Source organism: Myotis brandtii, unplaced genomic scaffold (assembly GCF_000412655.1).
Source record: "Myotis brandtii unplaced genomic scaffold, ASM41265v1 scaffold63, whole genome shotgun sequence".
In the NCBI taxonomy this organism is placed as follows: domain Eukaryota; kingdom Metazoa; phylum Chordata; class Mammalia; order Chiroptera; family Vespertilionidae; genus Myotis; species Myotis brandtii.
Window position 1 is genome coordinate 1,187,900 of NW_005370411.1, and position 21,971 is coordinate 1,209,870.

Here is a 21,971-nt window from a genome sequence, read left to right on the forward strand (position 1 = left end):
GGGCCGCTGGGGCCGGCTCCGTTGGGTCTTGGCGCGTAGCCTGCCGGGCAGCCTCTACCCGCTCCATTTGTGCCTGTATGGCGGTGACAGTACCACGCTAGCTCTTTGTGAGCTTTTACACGGGCCGATTTTAGTCTTCACCTTCCTCCACTCCCCCTCCGCCACCCCACTCTGGCCTCCCTGCCCCCTGGGCCGCAGGCCGGGTGGGGCTTGGCAGGGGCCTCCCGGGACGTTTTGCAAATGGAACTCTGCCGCGTGGGCCTGTGCTTGGTGTTTGTACTTGGATTTTGGTAATACCAAGCGCTATTCAATATATCGAGTTCTTTTTTAAATAAAAAATAATAATAAGTAAAAAATAAGTGCAAAGATTTTATTTAATACCCCCCCCCCCAACACACACACACACACACACACTATATTAACTCAATGTCAACAACTGTGATTCTCTTTCAGAAACATGATGGCCACTTCACAGTCATCCAGCTGGTGGGTATGCTTCGAGGCATTGCATCAGGAATGAAGTATCTCTCTGATATGGGTTATGTTCATCGGGACCTAGCCGCTAGGAATATATTGGTCAACAGCAACTTAGTGTGCAAAGTCTCTGATTTTGGTCTCTCCCGGGTGCTGGAAGATGATCCAGAAGCTGCCTATACAACAACGGTAAGTGTACATGTGCTTTTCTAACGTAGTTCGTTTGCTTTTATTGTTTTTAGTGTCATTAGAGTCATTCTGCTTTTGTTTTTTTCTCTAATTTTCTGCTCCTGTCTGTCATTTTCCCAGTTTAGTTGAAACATCTTTTCTTTACCTGATTTAAAACAAAACCTTCTTATATTTGACTTTTATTTCTTCCATTGTACTGGGACTTTATTTTAACATATTCCTGAGGTCTGTGCCTTCACACAAATCTGCCTTTGCCTGAGATATTTTTGATGCTTCATAAATTACCACCTTTCAATGGAGTTCTGTGCGTTGAAGAATGGTGCAACCAATTAGGTCAGTGATAGTGACGAGGCAATGGTTATGAAATGACTATTTTTTTCCTCACAGCAAATGCTTTGGAATGATCTGATCATACTTAAAAATGAACAAGATAGGTTTCTCTGGAGATATCAAAGTGCACTCTCAACCTTTCCTTGAACAATTCTTGGGGAAAATGTGAACACGAATAAAAGACTAAAACTTTAGAGCCAAGGTGTTGTATGTCAATTATATTATCGTAACTTAACTCAAGAATATATTGTTTAAGCATTTCTGATCACCTCAAAACCATTTCATTCCACTGATCATTGCGGTGATTGTTTTAAGAGTTCAGTCTCAAAATCTCTCTTCCGTTATCTTAAAGCTAACAATTTATAGAATTATGCTCTGTTCTGTTACTTTTTAAACAAAACCCCTACCATTGGCTCATTTGATAGCTTCAACGAGAAATAAGTCAGTAAAATTATTCAAGATGTTTTATTCTCTTCTCTTTTTCTAACCTTACACTTTATTCTAGAAGACACAAATCCATTATTTAGTTCCCTTTTATTTCATTTTCTATGAGATTTTTTTAAATTTCACTGTAAAAAATTACCTCAGATTGGATGCAAGTTTAATATAATGAATGAAAGAGGTTATGCCCTTACTATGTTTGCTTTGTAGAAATGGTCTGTATTAATTTATCAGTGATATTTTCATTAATTTCTCCAACAAAGAAATACAGATCTAAGGAAAATAGATTAATCTCTCAGAGTCTGATGTGTAAGGGAGCAGTATCTATTGATCTTTTAATTTGACCAAAAAAAAAAAAAAACTTCATAAAAATAAGTCTATCAATTGAAAATAAATTATTTATTTAGAAAAAAACAGTCTTTTCAACTCCATTTTCTAATTGGGAATGTCATAATTAATTCTTTTTTTCCAAGAACTTTATTTATTCTCTTTTATGTTTATAACTGTATAACTTGAAGCAACTTTTCAAGTTATAGAACAATTCATACAAGATTTTTCTCTTATGCATATTATTTCCAACATTAGAGAATAGTGTTTAAAGTTATATAATTATTATAAAACATAATATTTTCAAAATTGCAACAAATACTATCTATAAAAGTAATAAAATAAAATAGGAAATAAAAATAAATAGGAAATAATACTAGATTCTTTGACTGTATGCTTATAATATACTTAAAATCCCTTATTAATATTTCAACTGATTTTTAAGAGAAGAAGCTCATAACTAAATATAGGATACTAATAAAATTGGCAGGGTAACCCACATCTTGAAGTATGTATATGTTTTGTATAGTCAGATTTGATATATATATTCTAGGCATATTCTCTGTCTGATATGATTGCAGAGGCCTAGAAGCCTAGACCAGTAAAATCTTAATTTTAATTTGACTACAGAATTAAACATCAAATTAAGTAACCAGTATATTAACACTCTAAAGAATGCTTCTTAAAAGCTATAGAAGATGCCTCAATTAAGAAATGTCCCTGGATTTAACAGGTATCAATTGAACAGCAAATAATGTAATCAAGCACATTTTTTTTAATCTCAGAAACACCTAACTGTTCAGGGGGTCCCGGGGTACAAAATATCATACACTGATTACTCGAAGTTTAATGAACATGGACATTCACTACTTACAATGGCAGAGCTCTACCCTTTGACAGGGTAGAAAGACTGATGCTTCCTTGCTTTAAGTATGTCATAAAGGTCTGAAAAAGAAATATGGAAGTACAAAAAAAGCAGAGGTCTGGAGAAGGCGTCACAAAAAAAGATAAAATTTGAACCATATATTAAAAGATTTAAAAGATTTCATTAGGCAGAGAATTGGGGGAGAGGTCCAGAGAGAGGAAACAGAAAGATAAAAAGATACGCAAATTTGGGGAAGTAAATGGCCACATTGATGAAACCGTGGACAGTTTGGAATGAGGGTGAGGAACAGTAGAGGGGTTGTGAAGGTGGTTGGGTGGTACTTAAAGAAATATGGAGGTTTTTCTATAGCAAGAGATAGACATTGATTGATTTAAATAGGAGAATAACAAAAAGCATGCATGTCTTAGAAGATGTTATTGACAACAGTATGAAAAAGGAAGGGGAAGAGTGATAAGGGGAGGGGATGAAGGACAGGAGGACTGGTAACCAGGAGACCAGTTAAGGCATTGCTGCTACGGCTCAGAAAGGCTATATGGGTTTAAGTCATAGGTACTCTGTCTCTCTCAACTTAATGCCAGATTGAGCATTGGCATTCTGCTGAAATTTTGTGTAAAATTTTCAGGACTTTATATAAATATACTTAGGCTCCAGATACTTTTATTTCCTGTTAAAAAATAAAATGAAATGGTTAGAAAACTGCCTAGTGAAGATATATCTCAATTCAAGCAAATCCTGAATAATAAAATACAAAAGAAGAATGGTCATTTATTTGAAAATGATTCTTTGTTTTATAAAAATATTTATAGCAAGGTTCATTGATATGTTTTTTAAAGTATGACTTCATTTTTTAAAGTTACGTTTCTTAGAACATATCTTTTACCCAAAATTATTTTGATTTTTTTCTCTTGCTGTGTAAGTGTAATTGCTATTTCCTCATTATTTGTAAATGGTTTTATAATCTGTGTTAAGAACGGTTAGGAGGTAAGGGAGGAAAGTGGAGGGTTTTTAAATCAGGAAGACATGGAAAAAGATTTTTTTTAAATCTTCTTTAAGAAAGTAGTAGTAATTCTTAGAACAGTATGCAACATGGACATTTTCCATTAAGATGACTTTACCAATTTAGAGAGCCACTTATCACAGCAAAGAGCCATAAGAACTGATTAAAAGACAGGCTGAAAGTGGTCTCTCCCTCCCAGGAGCTTGCCAGTGCCGCCCCCTCCTCCCACTTCTTTCCCCACAGGTATGCATCTCCTAAACTCTACAGGATTCCATGAGGCTTGCAACCAGGACAGCAATGGATAGCTGCAGTTCACCCTGGGCAAACCTCCTGAACCTGTCCCCAAGGCCCTATTTCTCTGGCTTCTTGATGAGCCAAAGCAGACCAGCCTAGGCTCATTTCCCAGCCCTTTCTTTCTTTCTTTAAAATATATTTTTATTGATTTTAGAGAGGAGGAGAGAGATAGAAACATCAGTGATGAGAAACATTGATTGGCTGCCTCCTGCACACCCCCCTACTGGGGATTAAGCCTGCAACCTGGGCATGTGCCCTTGACCGGAATTGAACCCAGGACCATTCAGTCCGCAAGCCAACACTCTATCCACTGAGCCAAACCAGCTAGGGCTCCCAGCCCTTTCTTCCTTTACATCCCCAGCTTTAATAAACATCCTCTAAATTTAAAAAAATAAAAATAAAAATAAATAAAAGACAGGCTGGAAAGATGGGTGACCAGTGTGAGTCCAGTACTGTTTATTATACTGAACTGGTCAGTCAGCACGTGGCAGATAACCAGAACAGCCTTTGGAGCCAGAGGCTGAAAGAGATGTGACAAGACAGATTACTCTGCTAAACTCTGCTGATATGAGTCCATTCGCACCCTACTTAGAAGACATACATGTAATAAACATGAAGTTATTATTTACATTATAAAATACACTAAAGTAAATAAAAGGATGAGAATTATGAGTACACATAAATAGAATTTCTTCCTACAACTTAAGAGTGTTTTGCATATACTGCTTTCGGTGTGAGACATGCTTTAAGGCCCTATTTCTTGGAGGGTCAATAACAACAACAAAAGGGGGGGGGGATTTCTTTTTTTTTGGAAGAGTTATTTTTAATTAAATTTTTTGGGGTGACATTGGTTAATAAGATGGGTTTCAAGTGTACAATTCTATGATACATCATCTGTATATTTCATTGTGTGCCCACCACCCAAAGTCAAATCTTTCATCACCATACACTGATCCCCTTTACTCTTTACCATCCCCTTCCCTCTTCTCTCTGGTAAATGCCATACTGTTGTTTGTGTCTATGAAAATTTGTCATAAAGGGATTATCGAGAGTGGAAAAATGCCTATACAGAGAGAGGACCAAGAGTAACCAAATACAGTTAAACATAGTAAAACCAATAGATGTGTGAACACCAAAGCAGCATGATGGCTACAGCAGTAGTAGCAGATTTTCCTGGTAAACCCTGTACTAAAATACATTGAGCCTTTGCAAAGGGACCTTAAGAACGGGTAATGACATGAAAACTAAAAAATGTGCACTGTGGGCTAAATATAGAAAAAATTTCACAAAAATAGGATCTAGCTGAGGAGTAGGCCTTGCTTTTACATGCCAATTCTATGCAAGCATACCAGTCACTTAGCGAGGGGAAATTAGTGAATGATTATGAACCACAGCTAATGATACATATACAATAAGCAATACGTGGCTAATTTAATCTGCATGAAATTTGCTGAGTTTGGATTGTTCTCCTCTGATTGTATGGTTTCCTATCTGGTTATAATTTCAATGCTAAGAAATCTCTTCCTTTTCTGAATTTGTCACACTTTTCCATGGACAGCTGCTTTCTATCCTGTTGCAGAGCAGGGACCCTCTCATTGGAATGCCACTAAGTAACCAGACTTAAACATAGTTTGAAATGTAAAGCTTCTTAGCTCACAAGTAGGAAAATGAGGTCTTACTTACCTAAAATATACATTGAAAGATGTGTTATGGCTCACACTTATCTATTTAAGTTTTATTTAAAATATAATGCCAGCTGCTATTTAAATTTTTAAAAATTAGAATAATTCATTTTCTTATATTTTAAAGATCAAAACAAAATGGAAGAATCAGTGTATCACCATATCTGCTAGAAGTTAAGATTTGATTCTAACTTTCAGTTGTGTTCGTTTTGTGTAACCCAAGGTGAATTTTGTTTTTTAATTTGACAACAGCAATTCCATACAAGTACTTTGAAATTCAGAACTTCATTTTGGTAACATATAATGTGCATAATCACAGTTCTGTTAACTTGTCAGTCTATTTACTTTGCATTCATAAGACCTCTTCCAAGCTCCAACTCTTAAACTTCCTCTATTCTACATAAAATATGAGAAAAGTCAAATCTCCTGTCATCTAAGAAGGCATAGTCTATAGTCAACATGTAGATAATTATCCTATATAATAAAAGACTAATATGCAAATTGTCCCATCGGGAGTTCGACCAGGAGACCTGGAGTTCAATCACTTGCTATGATGTGCGCTGACCACCAGGGGGCAGCACAGAACATGGCAGGCAATGGGGCGCTGAGGGAGTGAGGGAAGGAGGAGGTGGGGAGGCAGGGAACCTGATTGGCCCTGATCACCGGCCAAGCCTAGGGACCCTACCTGTGCACAAATTTCATGCACCAGGCCTCTCGTGGCAAATAATGTAGCAATAGGAGGGGGACATATTTACATGTACATTTTAAAGTTGGAGAAAGATCTGAGCAACCTTCTTCCTTTACCTAATTCAAGTGTTTATAAATTGGCCTTACTTTTGGCATGAATTTTTAAATCGTAAGACATGCCCAGGTTGAAAAATAAATATTTTTAATAAAAGTGAAATAAAAATTATTTTAGATCATTCACTGTTCTGTCTTTAACTACTTTAACATAAGTAATTGAGATTTGCCTAGAGATCACATTTAACCTGCTAGTTAAACATACTCAGAATTTTCACTCATTTTTGTCTCATTTAAATAAAAGTGGTAACTGTAAAAGGTTATGCAGTAAGAAAAAATTTGAATGCTTTCATTTAAAAATCATGTACTAATGGATTCACTGAATAAAAGGACTTGTACTAAAAATGTTTCTGATTTCTTGAAATTTAAAAAATAACTTCTTATTCTTCGAACTCCTATTACAGGATTATCTGTCCATTGGGTCGTTGATGGTAGAGGTGGCATTGTGCTAACATATAACATTTCATCAAACGCATCTTACACATCTACCTTAGGTAAACCAGGCTCAACCTGAAGAATAACTTTTACTTCAATTGTTTCTTAAGATTTAGCCAAGCTAAAAATAGAAGAGGTATGACAGCTTTGGACACAAAGGCAGACCCTTAAATAGAGGAAAATGAAACCTACTAGCCCACAAAAATCTACATATCATAGCACAAAGAGAATTCACTCAAAAATAAAGGAAATGACAGTTTATTCTTAGGCAAATGTAAATTCAATTCAGTAGCCTGATTATAATGAAAAAAAGTGAGAAAAATAGCAATGTTATCAGAATGCTGTAATGTGAAGATTTAAATAATTTTTTTCAATAAAAAGGTGATAAACATGTAAACCTTGGAAGAATGAAAAAAAATAAAATAAAATCCTGGTCAGATGAGCCATATTCATCACTAAGAAAGGGACCATGCTGTTTGGGAAATGTAACAAAATTATTCCTCACCAAAAACAAACCAAAAAAAAAACAGTTCTCACTTGACAGAGACTATGATAGTTATCAATCAAAATGAGTCAAATGTATCCCATGGTCGGCATACTGCAGCTTGCGAGCCACATACGGCTCTTTGGCCCCTTGAGTGTGGCTCTTCTTAAGCCTTAGGAGTACCCTAATTAAGTTATTAACAATGTACCTACCTATATAGTTTAAGTTTAAAAAATTTGGCTCTCAAAGAAATTTCAATCGTTGTACTGTTGATATTTGGCTCTGTTGACTAATGAGTTTGCCGACCACTGGTATAGACCATTATAATTAGCTGAAGAAGAAGAAATTGATGTGCCAATATTAAGTTTCCTAATTTCAAAGGAAAAAAGTAACCTTGAACCAGTAAGTAAATTAATTCATGAGAAGAAAACCTGACAGTTTTTACTTACCTCTGCCAATATAAACTTTTTTTTTAAATATATTTTATTAATTTTTTTACAGAGAGGAAGGGAGAGTGATAGAGAGTTAGAAACATTGATGGGAGAGAAACCAATCAGCTGCCTCCTGCACACCTCCCACTGGGGATGTGCCCACAACCAAGGTACATGCCCCTGACCAGAATCGAACCTGGGACCCTTCAGTCCGCAGGCCGATGCTCTATCCACTGAGCCAAACCGGTTAGGGCAATATAAACTTTTTTAAAGGAAATTTTTGTGATCCTAGCTAATAAAAGAGTAATATGCAAATTGACCATCACTCCAACACAAGATGGCCGCCCACATGTGGTCAAAGATGACCGCCACAAGATGGCCGGCAGGGGAGGGCAGTTGGGGGCGACCAGGCTGGCAGGGGAGAGGAGTTAGGTGTCGATCAGGCTGGCAGGGGGGTGGTTAGGGGGCAATCAGGAGAGCAGTTCAGAGCCAGCAGTCCTGGATTATGAGAGGGATGTCCCAGATTGGAGAGGGTTCAGGCTGGGCTGAGGGACACACACGCCCCCCTGTGCACGAATTTCGTGCACCAGGCCTCTAGTCTAATATATAAGCTATATTCTCAGAAATTAATGTCTCCACACTTTGAACCCACATGAGAGATAACAAATTCATAACCATAGAGATGAAAGAGCAACAAAGCTTTATACTAATCAGAGAAAATGTGTGTTAAATGCAAAGCAAGAGTCATCTTCAATTACTGTTCAAGAGTAAACACTATACGCCAGCATGGAGAATCTTAAAAGCAGTTACATAGGAGGGATCCCCCATAAGGCTATCAGCTGATTTATCAACAGAAACTTTGCAGACCAGAAAGGGTTGGCACAAAAAATTCAAAGCTATGAAAAGCAAGAGCCTTCCCTGACCAGTTTTCTAAATGGTTAGAGCACTGGCCAACAAACAGACGGATCATGAGTTCAGTCCCAATTAAGGGCATATACCAGGGTTGCAGATTCAATCCCTAGCCCTGGTCAAGGGGCATGCAGGAAGCAACCAATCAATATGTCTCTTACATCAATGTTTTTCTCTCCCCCTCCCTCCCTTCCTCCCTTCCACTCTCTAAAAAGCAATGGGAAAAATATCCTTGGGTGAGAATTAATAAAAAACAAAAAAGCAAGGACCTACAGTCAATATTACTCTACCCTGAAAAGTTATCATTTAGGATTGAAGGACAGATAAAGAGCTTCTCAAACAAGAAAAAGCTAAAGGAGTTTGTCACCACCAAACCAGTATTACATGAAATATTAAAGAGTATTCTTTTTTTAACATTTTTTTTATTGATTTCAGAGAGGAAAAGAGAGGGAGAGAGATAGGAACATCAATGAAGAGAATCATTGATCGGCTGCCTCTTGCACGCCCCCTACTGGGGATGGAGCCCACAACCTGGGCATGTGCCCTTGATCAGAATTGAACCTGGGACCCTTCAATCCATAGGCCAATGCTCTATCCACTGAGCAAAACCAGCTAGGACTTAAAGAGTATTCTTGAAGAAGACGAAGGAGGAGAAAGAGAAAAAAGGTATAGAATCTATAGATAATAAAATGACAATAAATGCCTACTTGTCAACAATTACTTTCAATGCAAGTGGAATAAATGCTCCAATCAAAAGGCATATGATGATTGAATGGATAACAAAACAAAACCTTTGTATATGCTGTCTACAAAAGACTCACTCAGATCAAGACACACATAGACTAAAAATAAAGGGATGGAAAAAGATATTTCATGAAAATAGAAACAAACAAAACAAAAAAGCTGGGGTAGCAATACTTATACCAGACAAAATAGACTTCAAAACAGGCTGTAACAAGGGGCAAAGAAGGACCCAGCAACTCTACTTCTAGGTATTTATCCAAAGAAATCCAAAACACTAAATTGAAAAGACATATGCATCCATATGTTTATTGCAGCATGATTTACAATAGCAAAGATGGAAGCACCTAAGTGTCCATATCTATATGGATGAGTAAAGATGAATGAATAAACAAGTGGTGCACATATATACACTGGAATATGACTCAGCCACAAAAAAAAAAGAATGAAATCTTGTTATCTGCAACAATATGGATGGACCTAGAGAGTATTATGCTGAGTTAAATAAATTAGAGAAATGCCAGGTGATTTCACTTATTTGTGGAATCTTAAAAACAAACAAACAAGCAAAACAGAAACAGACTCATAAATATAGAAAAACATTTTGACAGTTGCTGGAAGAGTGATTGAGGGGATAGGTGAAAAAGGTGAAGAGATATAGAAGTACAAATTGGTACTTAGAGAATAGTCATGGGGATGTAGAGTACAGCTTATGGACTATAGTCAATAATATTGTAATAACAATACTAGTATATGGTGTCACATAGGTACTAGATTTATGGAGGTGATCACTTCATCAGTCATACCAATGTCTAATCGTGGGGTTGTATACCTGAAACTAATATATTATTGTACACCAACTATAACTTTAAAATAAATAAATAAATAATTTTTAAAGAAAGTAAATTTAAAAAAGGGCAAGCCATGCTTTGGGAACACATCCATTTGTCATTTGTGCAAAGCATGTACAAAAACAAACCCTTTGTAGGTAGGCATAAGCCCTGTATCTTTCTCTCATGTGTTTTAAAACAAGCACCGTGAGACCTATACCTGGAAGGGCATTATTGAAGACAAGAAACCACTGAAAACCTTTTGCTGTTCAGCACTGAAGGTTTGGTTTGTGACTTACCAGTAGTTATTTATTTTTTCTTCTAAAAGTCATGAATCCCTTTAGATTTGTGCAAAATTTTGGAGAGCATAAGATTTATCTTTTACATTTTAAAAGCTTTCCAGCACCTAGAATAAACTACTACTTAGTGGCAGCTTAATTAATTGCTGATAATTAAACCAAAAGAAAAAAGTTAGAAAAAAATGATTAAAACTGTGAAAACATTGTTTTCACTAAAGTCACACTTATTTCTTCTCTGATATCATTGTTAATCACAACCCTATAATGAGTGAGTCTAAAATAATCCTTAATGAAGGATGAAAGAGATGAGAAATTGCAATAGAACGCAGCCAATGTAACAAACACTGAAGCACTTGTAACAGAGTCATGGTTTTCACAAACAGAGGGAAACTGTTTTAAAGTCTCTGAAAACATTCTACCAAATGCTTTGAGCACAAAAGGGTACCTAGAGCATTGATAAGATCCAAGACATATGGTTCACAAAATCACATAATACATAATATTTTAATGCCTACAGATATCCAAAATACATCCAGTCCTTTTAACCTAAATGTAAAGAGATTCACAGCAATAGCAAATAAATTGAAAACAGTTATTGGTTACTTATGCTGTTTGTGGCAGACCATGTTAGTTGCCTACCCAACTTCTCTTGTCATTTCTTCCTTGCTCATAAGAGTATTCAATTTAGACATGTATAATGAACTCAGGTCCAAGAAATAAATCAGGACTTCTACAAGCCAATTATACTTATATCATTCTCTTTGCCACTTAAATTTTAAACTTCAAATGTAAAGGGAAGTGTGATTGGTGACTTGTGGAAAAATTTCTGGTTGAGGTCTACCAGACATAGACTTGGATGGAGAACTTTCTAGTACTGGCCCTTTCTTTTCTATATTTCCTTGAATATAGTTTTGGAAGGACAGAGCGCTTAGAGCTGTGAGAGGCATCTTTCAGTCATGAGACAAGAAGCCTAAGGTGGCAAACAATGCTGAGAATGGCCAACTAGGAAGATCAATTGAGCCTGGCTCTCTGCTGAAATTGTTGAGCTTCTGTGTCAATATAAAAACCATTTACTCCAGTTATTTAATTAAATGTCTCATTTGCTTAAGTTTTTGATAGTTGGGCATTGTATGACTCCATAACTTGTATCTGAAGACATTTTGACATATAATCAACATATAGAAAATCTTCATATTAATAGATAATATAAATAGGAAAATGACAAAATGAAGAGTTTAAATAAAATATCAACTCAGTTAGGCAAACTGATTAGATTATATAAGCAGGCTATAAGTACATAGTTAGTTTGAGGATACAATAATCATAATTTATTCACTTAACATGCATTAATATTAAGCAACAAGTTATACAATGGAGATAAAACTGCTTAGAAACTGGGGAGAAGGCAAACATTTAATAATCATGCTATTGAATGTGAAACTACAATCAGGTTTTATACAGCATACTAGAGGCCCAGTGCACGAAATTTGTGCACAGGGGCAGGGGGTCCCTCAGCCCAGCCTGCACCCTCAGTTTAGGCCCGCCGGCAGTCAGACATCCCTCTCGTAATCCGGGACGCTGCATATACCAGTGATCATACTTTTCATACAAGTGAAAGGCATCTTCTTGTTGTATGGGCAGCTACATTATTTTGCCCTGATAATAAAAAGCAGTAGATAACATGATTCTTCTGAGTCAGTAGTACCATTTTCCCCATCTTCTGGGTGGAAAAACTGAAGCAGAGAGAAGTTAAGTAATTGGCTTTGTCACACAGTTATAAGTGTCAGAATCAGGGCTGACCACAAAATGTGCTAGCAAGCGTCCATGCATGTCATTGCTGCATCATCCTGTTTTTTCACTGTAGAGTAGCCTTGCCATGTTTTAATTTTTAAATCTAAGAGACTGTTCCCAATATATAGGGTAGGGTCCTAGGCCTGGCCGGCAATCAGGGCCGATCTGTGGGGTGATGGGCGGGCGGGGCTATCAGGGGGCCCCTGCTGGCACCCGCCATGGCTGGTGGCCTGGCACCGCCTGCTGGCCAGCCCTGCCCCCCGATCACTTCCACTGGGAATCTGCCCTCTGGTGGTCAGTGCATGTCATAGTGACCGGTTGTTCCACTGGTCGTTCTGCCGTTCGGTCGATTTGCATATTAGGGTTTTATTATATAGGATGTGTATTGAGTGCCTACTATTCTGGGCATTGGAGCTTTTCTCATGGAGCTTACAGTCTTGAATATGGTGGGCAAAATGATAATAAAGTTTAAAAAAAAGAAGAAAGAAAGAAACCTCAATCTCAGAGAGATAAACACTGGAAATATAGTAAAAAGGTAAAAATAAAAGCAAGTAGTTACCTTGGAAAGCATGGCCAGGAAATACCTCTGTAATGTGGTGACATTTGAAATGAGACTTGAAAACTACCAGCCAAGAAAAAGATCTGAAGCTGGATGTTCTAAGGTGAGGTAAAAACAAATACAGATGAGGACAAGCTTGGCATATTTTAGGACTAGGAGTAAGGCCGGGATGTTTGACACACTGAGACATAGGAGAGAATGGTGGCAAATTAGGACAGAGGTGCCAGATCCTACAGAAACGCAAAGGTCATGGAAAAGAGTAGACATTTTATAATAACTACAAAGGGAAATGATTGAAAGACTTTAAGCAGGCAATGACATAATTTATGCTTTTAAGGGCACACTCTGGCTGATATGTTGAGAATGAATTGTAGAGGGTCAAGGAGCAAGATAGCGAAGAGACTCATTTGCACTACCCTAGACAGAAATGATGGTAGCTTGGTGTGAATGGGTAATCCTATATAATAAAGAGATAATATGCTAATTAGACTGGACGGTGGAACGACCTTCCTGAACGACCAGTGGGCAGGGCCGCGGTGCATCCGGGTCTGCAAATTTCATGCATCGGGCCTTTAGTAAGAAAAATAAAGAGTGCTAGAGAAACTTGGGATATCTTATGTCAATAGTCCACCTAAATGTGTGTGTGTGTGTGTGTGTGTGTGTGTGTGTGTGTGTGTGTGTGTTTAAATAAAACAGGTAAGTAAGGAAAATGAGTCCCCCCAAATTAAGTATGTATACAAGTCACATGGCTGTTAGGTTGGAAATAATGTCAGTTAACCATTGCAGTAATGACAATGTTAAGGGAAGGTGTCTGTCCCTCAGTTGAGTCCTCCTCCTCCTCCTCTTCCTCTTCCAATACTTCCCACGGCAAATTTTCTTCTACCTCTGGGCTCTGACACCCATGCAGCAGGCTGTGGATAGCAGTACTTGAAAGTCTTTGAAGACTGAAAAAAAAAAGAGAATGATCTCTTAGTCTTTGGTGACATATATTACCAATGGAGACATTTCTCAAAATGTTTCTTTTCCTTTTGCTTATCAGACTTTTTAAATTATTCTGCAATGAATATTTTACTTTTATCATAAGAAAAAAAAAGTATATGTTATAAAAATAGAGAAATAGCTCCTGTCAAAGTTCTGAGATATCTTTCTGGCCAGTTTATTTAAAATGTCTTCTTCTTGGTATTAGTCAGTGACTAAACAACATGTTTGTTTTATTGTCTTAATATGACTTGTCTAATCAAAAAGATGGCTAGAAGTCATTTCACTGGGCAACATTCATTTTTTTAATGAAAGATAAGGAGATTAAGGAAATGTACATTACCATTACTAATTTTTTAAATGGAATTCTGGGCAATATTCCAAGAAACCTCAGATTCTTCCAAAGAGTTTCAAATTCAGCACCTATCCTTCATTGCCACCCCAGGACCTATTAATAAGCCTTCCCATGATCAGCTTTCCCAAGCCTGAGATTGAAAGATAGAAAAAGCACTACAGAATCTTGAACTGTGCTTTGAAAAGACATAAAATTGAATTTCAAACAGTATAAAAATTCACTAGCATCCTTGTTTAAGAAATAAATACTCCCCTCTCTCCCTCCCCCATTTACTCTGTTTTCTCACCTGGCTATCCCGTGGTTGGATTATACTAGCTATTTACCAATCACATTTTCATACGGCAAACATTGCAGCCATAGTTCATTACAGGAAAGCAAAGACCACTAAAAAGGTGGCTGCAAAGAGGTTTCCCCAAACTTCCCCTTAGGTCTCTCTCACTCTCTGCAAGGACAGCTCTGAATGTGTCCATGATCCATCAATATTTTCATATATTCAGATCATGACTTGTTTCAATTAACATTAACATACAAAGTTTTAGTGTACCTAATTTTGCTTCTTTAAGCTTGCAGCAAGAATAGGGTGTTATATGAGGCACACATTATATGGTTGTTTAGCCATGCTCTTAATCAGTGTATAATAAGTGTCACAAATAGGCAGCTGCTAAATGAATTATACATAAAGTTAATGTTTTCTAGATTACTTTTGCCTGTATATATTGCATAATTTAGGTCCTAACACATTCTGGTCCTTAATTCTCTTCTTTTTATAGAAACTGAATCATTATCTTCTTTTTAGTGGTTCAAAAGTTTGTTTTTCATATATGCTATAAAAGTAAAATCTCTTAAAGGGAAGACAACATTTCTAATTTAAGTACTTATAACATATATTTGTATAAAGACTACAATTTCTTCTTTTTTTAGAAAAGTTTTCTGGCTATGGTTCTTAGTTAAGTTGCAAATCATTTGCTTTTTAAAATAATTGCTACTAAAAAAAAAAGACATAAATTCAACAGAACTAAGTTGTACTTTTACAAAAAGTAATAACTTACAAATCAAAGGGTAAGCTATTGTATCCTCATCTTCACTCCATCCTCCACTGTTTCATAATCAGGGCATTTCAATTGCTCAATAGGAATATGGAATCATTAAGTAGTGGAGAAAATGTTATACACAGGGGTGAGCAAAAAAAGGTATACAGTTGTCATATGGAAATATATATAACACAAGAATAAATAATAATAACAAGAACGAACTGTGTTTTACTTACTCAGAACTATAAAACTACTTTTGCCCACACCTGTGTATCATATTAATATGGTAGACAGATCAGTTGGTTATAAACTTAGAGCTATAATTTTAATCTTAGCTTGGCCATAATTCAGTGAATAAACTTGGATCATGAATTTAAAATCTGTGTGCCTCAAGACTATACTTTCAGGGATCATTTCTATAGTTCGTTACTAGAGAAGTTTCTCTGAACGTGTAGAGCACCCGAAACCACGAGGAGGAGACGCAGCATTCTCTCCTGAGCTTGAAGCCGGCTCTCGGTGTTGCTTCAGCAACTGCCGCTTGCCATTGATGACCGTTCTTCTCTCTCTCTCAGGAGAGAAGAGGGAGAGGATGCATTCTGAGTGGCTCTCAGTGAAAAAAAAAATCTGTGTGCCTCAGTTTCCACATCTTTAATAGAATTAATAATAAAACTGTTTATTCCCTGCAGAAATGATGTAACAGCCATTAAGATAAGCTAAAGTATGGATTATAGCTACTATTGAGATAAACACTTTAGAATCATCTCAGGCACTTAGCTAAAATGCAGAATCCCAGTGTCTAGCCCCAGAGATGGTATTCAGTAGGTGGGGGGAGGGGAGAGTGGCAAGGCATGATTAGCAAATCTGGATTTTTAATAAATACCCAGATGACTGTGAAATGGGTTATCTAAGGGCCCCATCTTGATGAACTGCTCTAATGCAATCTAGACATATATCCAGTCGCTTCCTCCTCCATCCTTACACATCCTATATAATAAAGAACTAATATGCAAATGGTCATCACACCCCCACACCATCATGCCATAACGGCTCAGACACTCAACATTAGGGAGAGAGGAATGGGGACCAGCCAGGCACAAATGAGCTTGCAAGAGAGGAATGGGGACCAGCCAGGCTGTGGCCTGGGAGAGGGACAAGCCATCTGCCCTGCGGTCCTGGGCGCCAGCAGCTGCGCCTGCACCTGCAGCCTGGGAGAGGGACAATCCGCACGCCCCACAGTCCCTGCAGTCCTGGGTGCCACGGCTGCGCCTGCGGCCCAGGAGAGGGACAAGCCGCCCGAGCCACAGTCCCAGTCCCCTGAGGCTGCGGCTGGCTGGGGCGAAGCTGGCCAGGGTCCTGGGTGCCTGCGGCCAGCCAGAGAGAGGGATGCCTGAGTCCCGGGTACCTGCAATGAGCCAGAGGAGGGAATGCTGGGTCCTACGTACGGGGTGAGGCAGAGGCGGTTAGGGGCAATCAGGCCAGCAGGGGAGCGGTTAGGGACAGTCAGGCCAGTAGGGGAGCATTTAGGGGTGATCAGTCAAGCAGGCAGAGGTGGTTAGGGGCGATCAGGCAGGCAGGCAGGTGAATGGTTAGGAGCCAGCAGTCCCGGATTGTGAGAGGCAATCAGACACCCCTGAGGGGCCCCGGATTGGAGAAGGTGCAGGCTGGGCTGAGAAACCCCTCACCCCCGTACATGCATTTCGTGCACCAGGCCTCTAGTCACTCAATAAGGCAGAAGTCACAAGTAGGTAAAAACTTTGTCAATACAGTGGGGAGCTTGGGAGAGGGGAGGAGGGGAGTGCCATGGACAATGGGAAATTAGAGTTGTTATGGTTACACTTAGAAGAGAACATACCATACAACAAAAATGCATAACTTCTCTGACATTATGTTTTGAATAAATATTTCATGTAGCCCAAGTCTTTGGTTTTCAGTTTATCATAGAAGATAGGTTTCAATATAAAACATGCTTAATAATAAAGAGTAAAATTGTTAGCCCTGACATTAATAGGTTCAGTATTTTTTGTGATAGATTCAGTATTTTTTTATTTTGCTACCTTCTTGCAGTTTCTTCTCTTTAAGATATCTTGGTGTGTGTGTTGGGGGAGGGAAGGCAGCAGAGAAGGCAATTTATGATGCTAATTTTTCTCCAATGTTGACTGATGTAGAAATGTATGCCATCTCCAGGCACTTATTGAAGTCCTGTAAAATTTTGTGAAAATTCTTTAATCTCTGATACAACTATAACCCGTGGCCAAAACATGAACAACTTGTCTCAGAGAACAAGTTATTTAATTGCCCCAGGTGCTCAATTTTATCTCAGTCTTAAAACAAATTATGCCACTGAATATTTTTTATAAAGGCATTTTTAAATATATTTTATTTATTTCAGAGAGGAAGGGAGAGGGAGAGAGAGATAGAAACATCAATGATGAGACAATCATTGATCAGCTGCCTCCTGCACGCCCCCTACTGGGGATCCAGCCTGCAACCCAGGCATGTGCCCTTGACTGGAATTGAACCTGTGACCCTTTATTCCACAGGCTGATGCTCTATCCACTGAACCAAACCAGCTAGGGCTAAAAGAATTTTTTAATTTATTTTTATTTTTATTGATTTCAGAGAGGAAGGGGGTGGGAGAGAAAGATAGAAACACCAGTGATGAGAGAGAATCATTGATCAGCTGCCTCCTGCACACCCCACACTGGGGATGGAGCCTGCAACCCAGGAATGTGCCCTGAAGGGGAATCAAACCGTGACTTCCTGGTGCATAGGTTGACACTAAACCACTGAGACACACCAGCAGGGCGGCATTGGATATTTAATATCTCTAAAGTTGACTGGGTTTCAGGGTACTTGGAAATGATTAGGTTTTGCTTGAACTTTAATATATTGATGGGAAATAAAAGAAACTGCTAGAATTGTGGTTTCTAGAGTATTGACCTAGAATATCTCTTCTGATTCTAAAGTGAAATTCACTATCCACACTTAACATTAGAAACTACAGTACTCATAAGGATCGCTTTGTAAAAAGTACTTATGCTGTGGGGAAAAAAATGACATAAAAACATGATAAAACAAAACAAAACCTTCATGAAATCATCATTAAATGATGCTACCAAAGGGTCATGATGCATTTGTACAGATACACCCCTTCTGGTGAAAGAATGGGACGGGACATTTGAAGGGTTTCTGGAAACCAAAGAAAAGCGGCTTTGTTTTTCTTAGTTTACTGAGATAGAAGAGGTACATTTTAATGAGCTCTTATCTACAATGATTTTACTTACGTGTTGTTTATTAAAGCATAATAACTCTGAACTGTTTTCCCATAAGAAGGGAGGGAGGATCAGAAAAAAATTGACTGCTTTCTAATATTTAACTGAGAAGTTTATGAGATTTAAATTGGGATTACAAAACTAGACTTTAAAAGGATTTAGTCATTGTTTTCACCTCTAAAATTTAAGGTATAAGTAGAAACATAATCTTGGTGAAAATATCAAATGTAAAATCAGAAAAAGAATTGTTAAAGTAAATGAATGCATTGTGGGTTTAAAACAAATCAGGTGAAAGGCAGTAGAGAGAAACTTAATGGAAAAGAAGATAAAACACATAGACATTTACTGACATTTTTAAGTGCCAATGATAAGTGTTCTTGCATATTTAAGAGAGCATGAAGATTTCTTGAAGGGCAAGAGGGAAACCATGATTTTAGCAGTTTTAAGGCATTGAGAGATTCTACAGATTTGGGCTTATATCTAATAAATATACATATGGGGAGAAAGGAAAGATAAAAACCCAACAAACCGATTAATCCCTAATTAATGAAGACAGAAGCAGTCAAGGGTTAGACCTGAAAAGAATATTAAAATATACTACTCCAATGGATTTTCTATCATATTGGGAAAATCACCAAAAATAATAATAGTTAAAGTAGGCACTACTTTGAAAAAAAGAAATGGTACTTATTTTATGTGTCTTCCTAAATTTATTTTGGATATGAGGATAGTAATGCATGAATTAATGTTGAATAAAACAATTCTAAATTATTTTCCTGCATTGCCAAAGATCATAATTAGATTATGTAATCAAACAATTTAGACCACATTTGTTCATTTCCCCATCCTAAGACTTGGAAACAGCCTAAGTGCCCATCAGCAGATGAGTGGATAAAAAAACTGAGGTACAGTTACACAATGGAATACTATGCGGTAATAAAAAAGAAAGAACTCTTAACATTTGCAACAGCATGGATGGACCTAGAGAGTTTTATGCTGAGTGAAATAAGCCAGTCAGAGGAAGATAAGTATCACATGATCTCACTCATATGTGGAATCTAATGAACCAAATAAACTAATGATCAAAAATAGACCCAGAGTCATAGAAGCATGAACAGACTGTTGAACCTCAGAGGGAAGGCAGGGGAGTATGGGTGAGAAGAGATCAACCAATGAACTTTTATGCATATATGCATAACCCGTGGACGCAGACAATGGGGTGGTAAGGGCCTGGCCTGTGGAAGGGGGGCAGGAAGACAGGAGCAGGCTGGAAGAGGTTAATGAGGGGAAAAGGAGGACCTATGTAATACTTTCAAAAATAAAGATTAAAAGAGAATAAGTAAATAAATAAATAAATAAATCCCCATCCTACCAACACTACTACAATTTGTTCAAATATTAGAAATAACCCATAAAAATATAAGCCATTTTAGTGCCTAATAAGATCATATGAGAAACTGTTTGTAAATGGTAATTTTTCTTATTTTGAAGTGAGGAAATGTAAGAAAGTCTCGAGAACAAAGCAGGACTTTTTGAAATTTGTTTCTGCTAACTATTCCTCTTTTTTAAATTCCTACTCTTGAGAAGTTATAAAACATTGACAGAAAGAGGATCATACTAATAATTTTAAAATATAATATCATTCATTATACTCTTTTTGGTATTTTGCACTGTTTTCTGGATTTTTAAAAATGTTACATTTCCACCAATTCAGTTTCTAATAAAAAAAAAAACCTCCTCCTGTCTCTCTAATCTCTAAATTGTAGCAGTGTTCACCCCCTCACCCCCATTCACACTGGCAGGAGGAAATGCAGTACAGCTGGACCTAAACTTTGTCATTTAAAAGGTGTTGGAACCAGATTGTAAAGTCCCTTGTCCCTCACTGTACATAGTTTGAATTTAGCCTGCCTAGAACAATGCAGGATAGAAGAGAGGATAAGTAAAGTAGGGTACAATTTATAAGAGATAAACAAATAAGAATATAAATAAAAATGAAATATGAATGTGGCCCAGTGTGACAGAAACATTCCCATGAACACAGCATTCTGGAAGGCATACTCCCTGCCTGATTTTGCCTCACTGGCCCAGAATCTTAGCTGTCATAGTCAGAGAGGGTCTGGTAAAGGTATCTGTAGATGGCAATATCTGGAGAGTATTCTTCAATTCTGGATGGGTTGGGATGACAAAGGGATTACTTAAAATAGCCTAGACATATGTTATGAAAATAAAACAAAATACATTTTACCATATATTAAGTTAACCATGGGTCTACTCAGCATATAAGAAAATGGCATCCTAATATTAAGTCCCAATTTTTTCACAGTAAAAAGGTATCCAAAACATCTATTTTGGTCTAATCTGACGACTTCCCATTTTTGATAACTCCTTTCTACATCTTGTCATTTCCATCAGTACATTTGCTCAAAGTTCACTTTAGCCGCAATCTTTTTCACTGTATTTCTAAAGTGAGTTGCTTCCTATAATAAAGTAGAAAATGTAGATTCCCTACTGTTTTTAGAAATCCAGAATAAAGTCTCTGTGGGTAGTGCCGTGTCACTGCCAGTCTCTTTCTAAGTCTTCATACTACATATTGCACTTTTTCATATAAATGGAAAACGTTGATGAAGATATTTTTTGGTATAACATTATCAAAAGAAGTTCAGAGAGAAAAGAACTTCCTAATGTTGGTCAGCTTACTTGGCGGTATCTCTAGCCCCCATGTTCATCTTAAGAAATAGAGTTAACATAGGTCAATTTGTGCCTCCACTGGCTTCAAATTCCCAAGAAATTGTAGAACGTTGGAGTTTATGATGGATGGGGCCCTGTTACTGATAACTTTATTGTTTATAAAACCTGGTTTTCAAGCTGCAACTTCTATAATATTTAAGTAGTATACGAAGGTTTGTGGACTCTGTTTCTGGCTTACAGACAGCCACCCTTTCACTCTCTTTATGTGGTTGAAGCAGAGCTCTAGTCTCTCTTCTTTTTTTCCTATAAGGATATTAATTTCATCATGGGATTCCCACCCTCACAATTTCATCTATACCTAATCACTGCCCTAAGGCTCCACTTCTAAATACCATCACATTGAGGGTTGAGGCTTTAAAATATACTAGTGACCCAGTGCACAGATTTGTGCACATTGAAAGGAAATTAATTTTAAGGTGGACATTGGGGCAGGACTAGGCAAGACGGGCCAGACACGCCCTGGAGCCAACCTCCCACAGTCCCTCCCCGGAGTCTGCAGAATGAGTGGGTCCCTCTGGCAGGTGGGGTCCCTCGGCCTGGCCTGTGGGGATTGGGCTGAAACTGGCTCTCCAACATCCCCCAAGGGGTCCCAGAGTACAAGAGGGCATTCTGTAAAGTTGCTGTTGTACAGGGTGTGAAACACAAACACAAGTGTGCAGTAAACCTGATTCAGGGCCGATAGTGGCC

At 37.7% G+C, this 21,971-nt stretch overlaps 1 protein-coding gene across 1 annotated transcript in view; it reads left to right on the forward strand.

Annotated features, from left to right (window-relative positions):
• LOC102255541 (ephrin type-A receptor 6) overlaps nt 1-21,971 on the forward strand; it is a 994,071-nt gene that overhangs the window by 866,535 nt on the left and 105,565 nt on the right. The window contains exon 14 of the mRNA XM_014528319.1: nt 454-663. Coding sequence (XP_014383805.1) covers nt 454-663 — 210 coding nt within the window. The remainder of the gene's footprint in view (nt 1-453; nt 664-21,971) is intronic.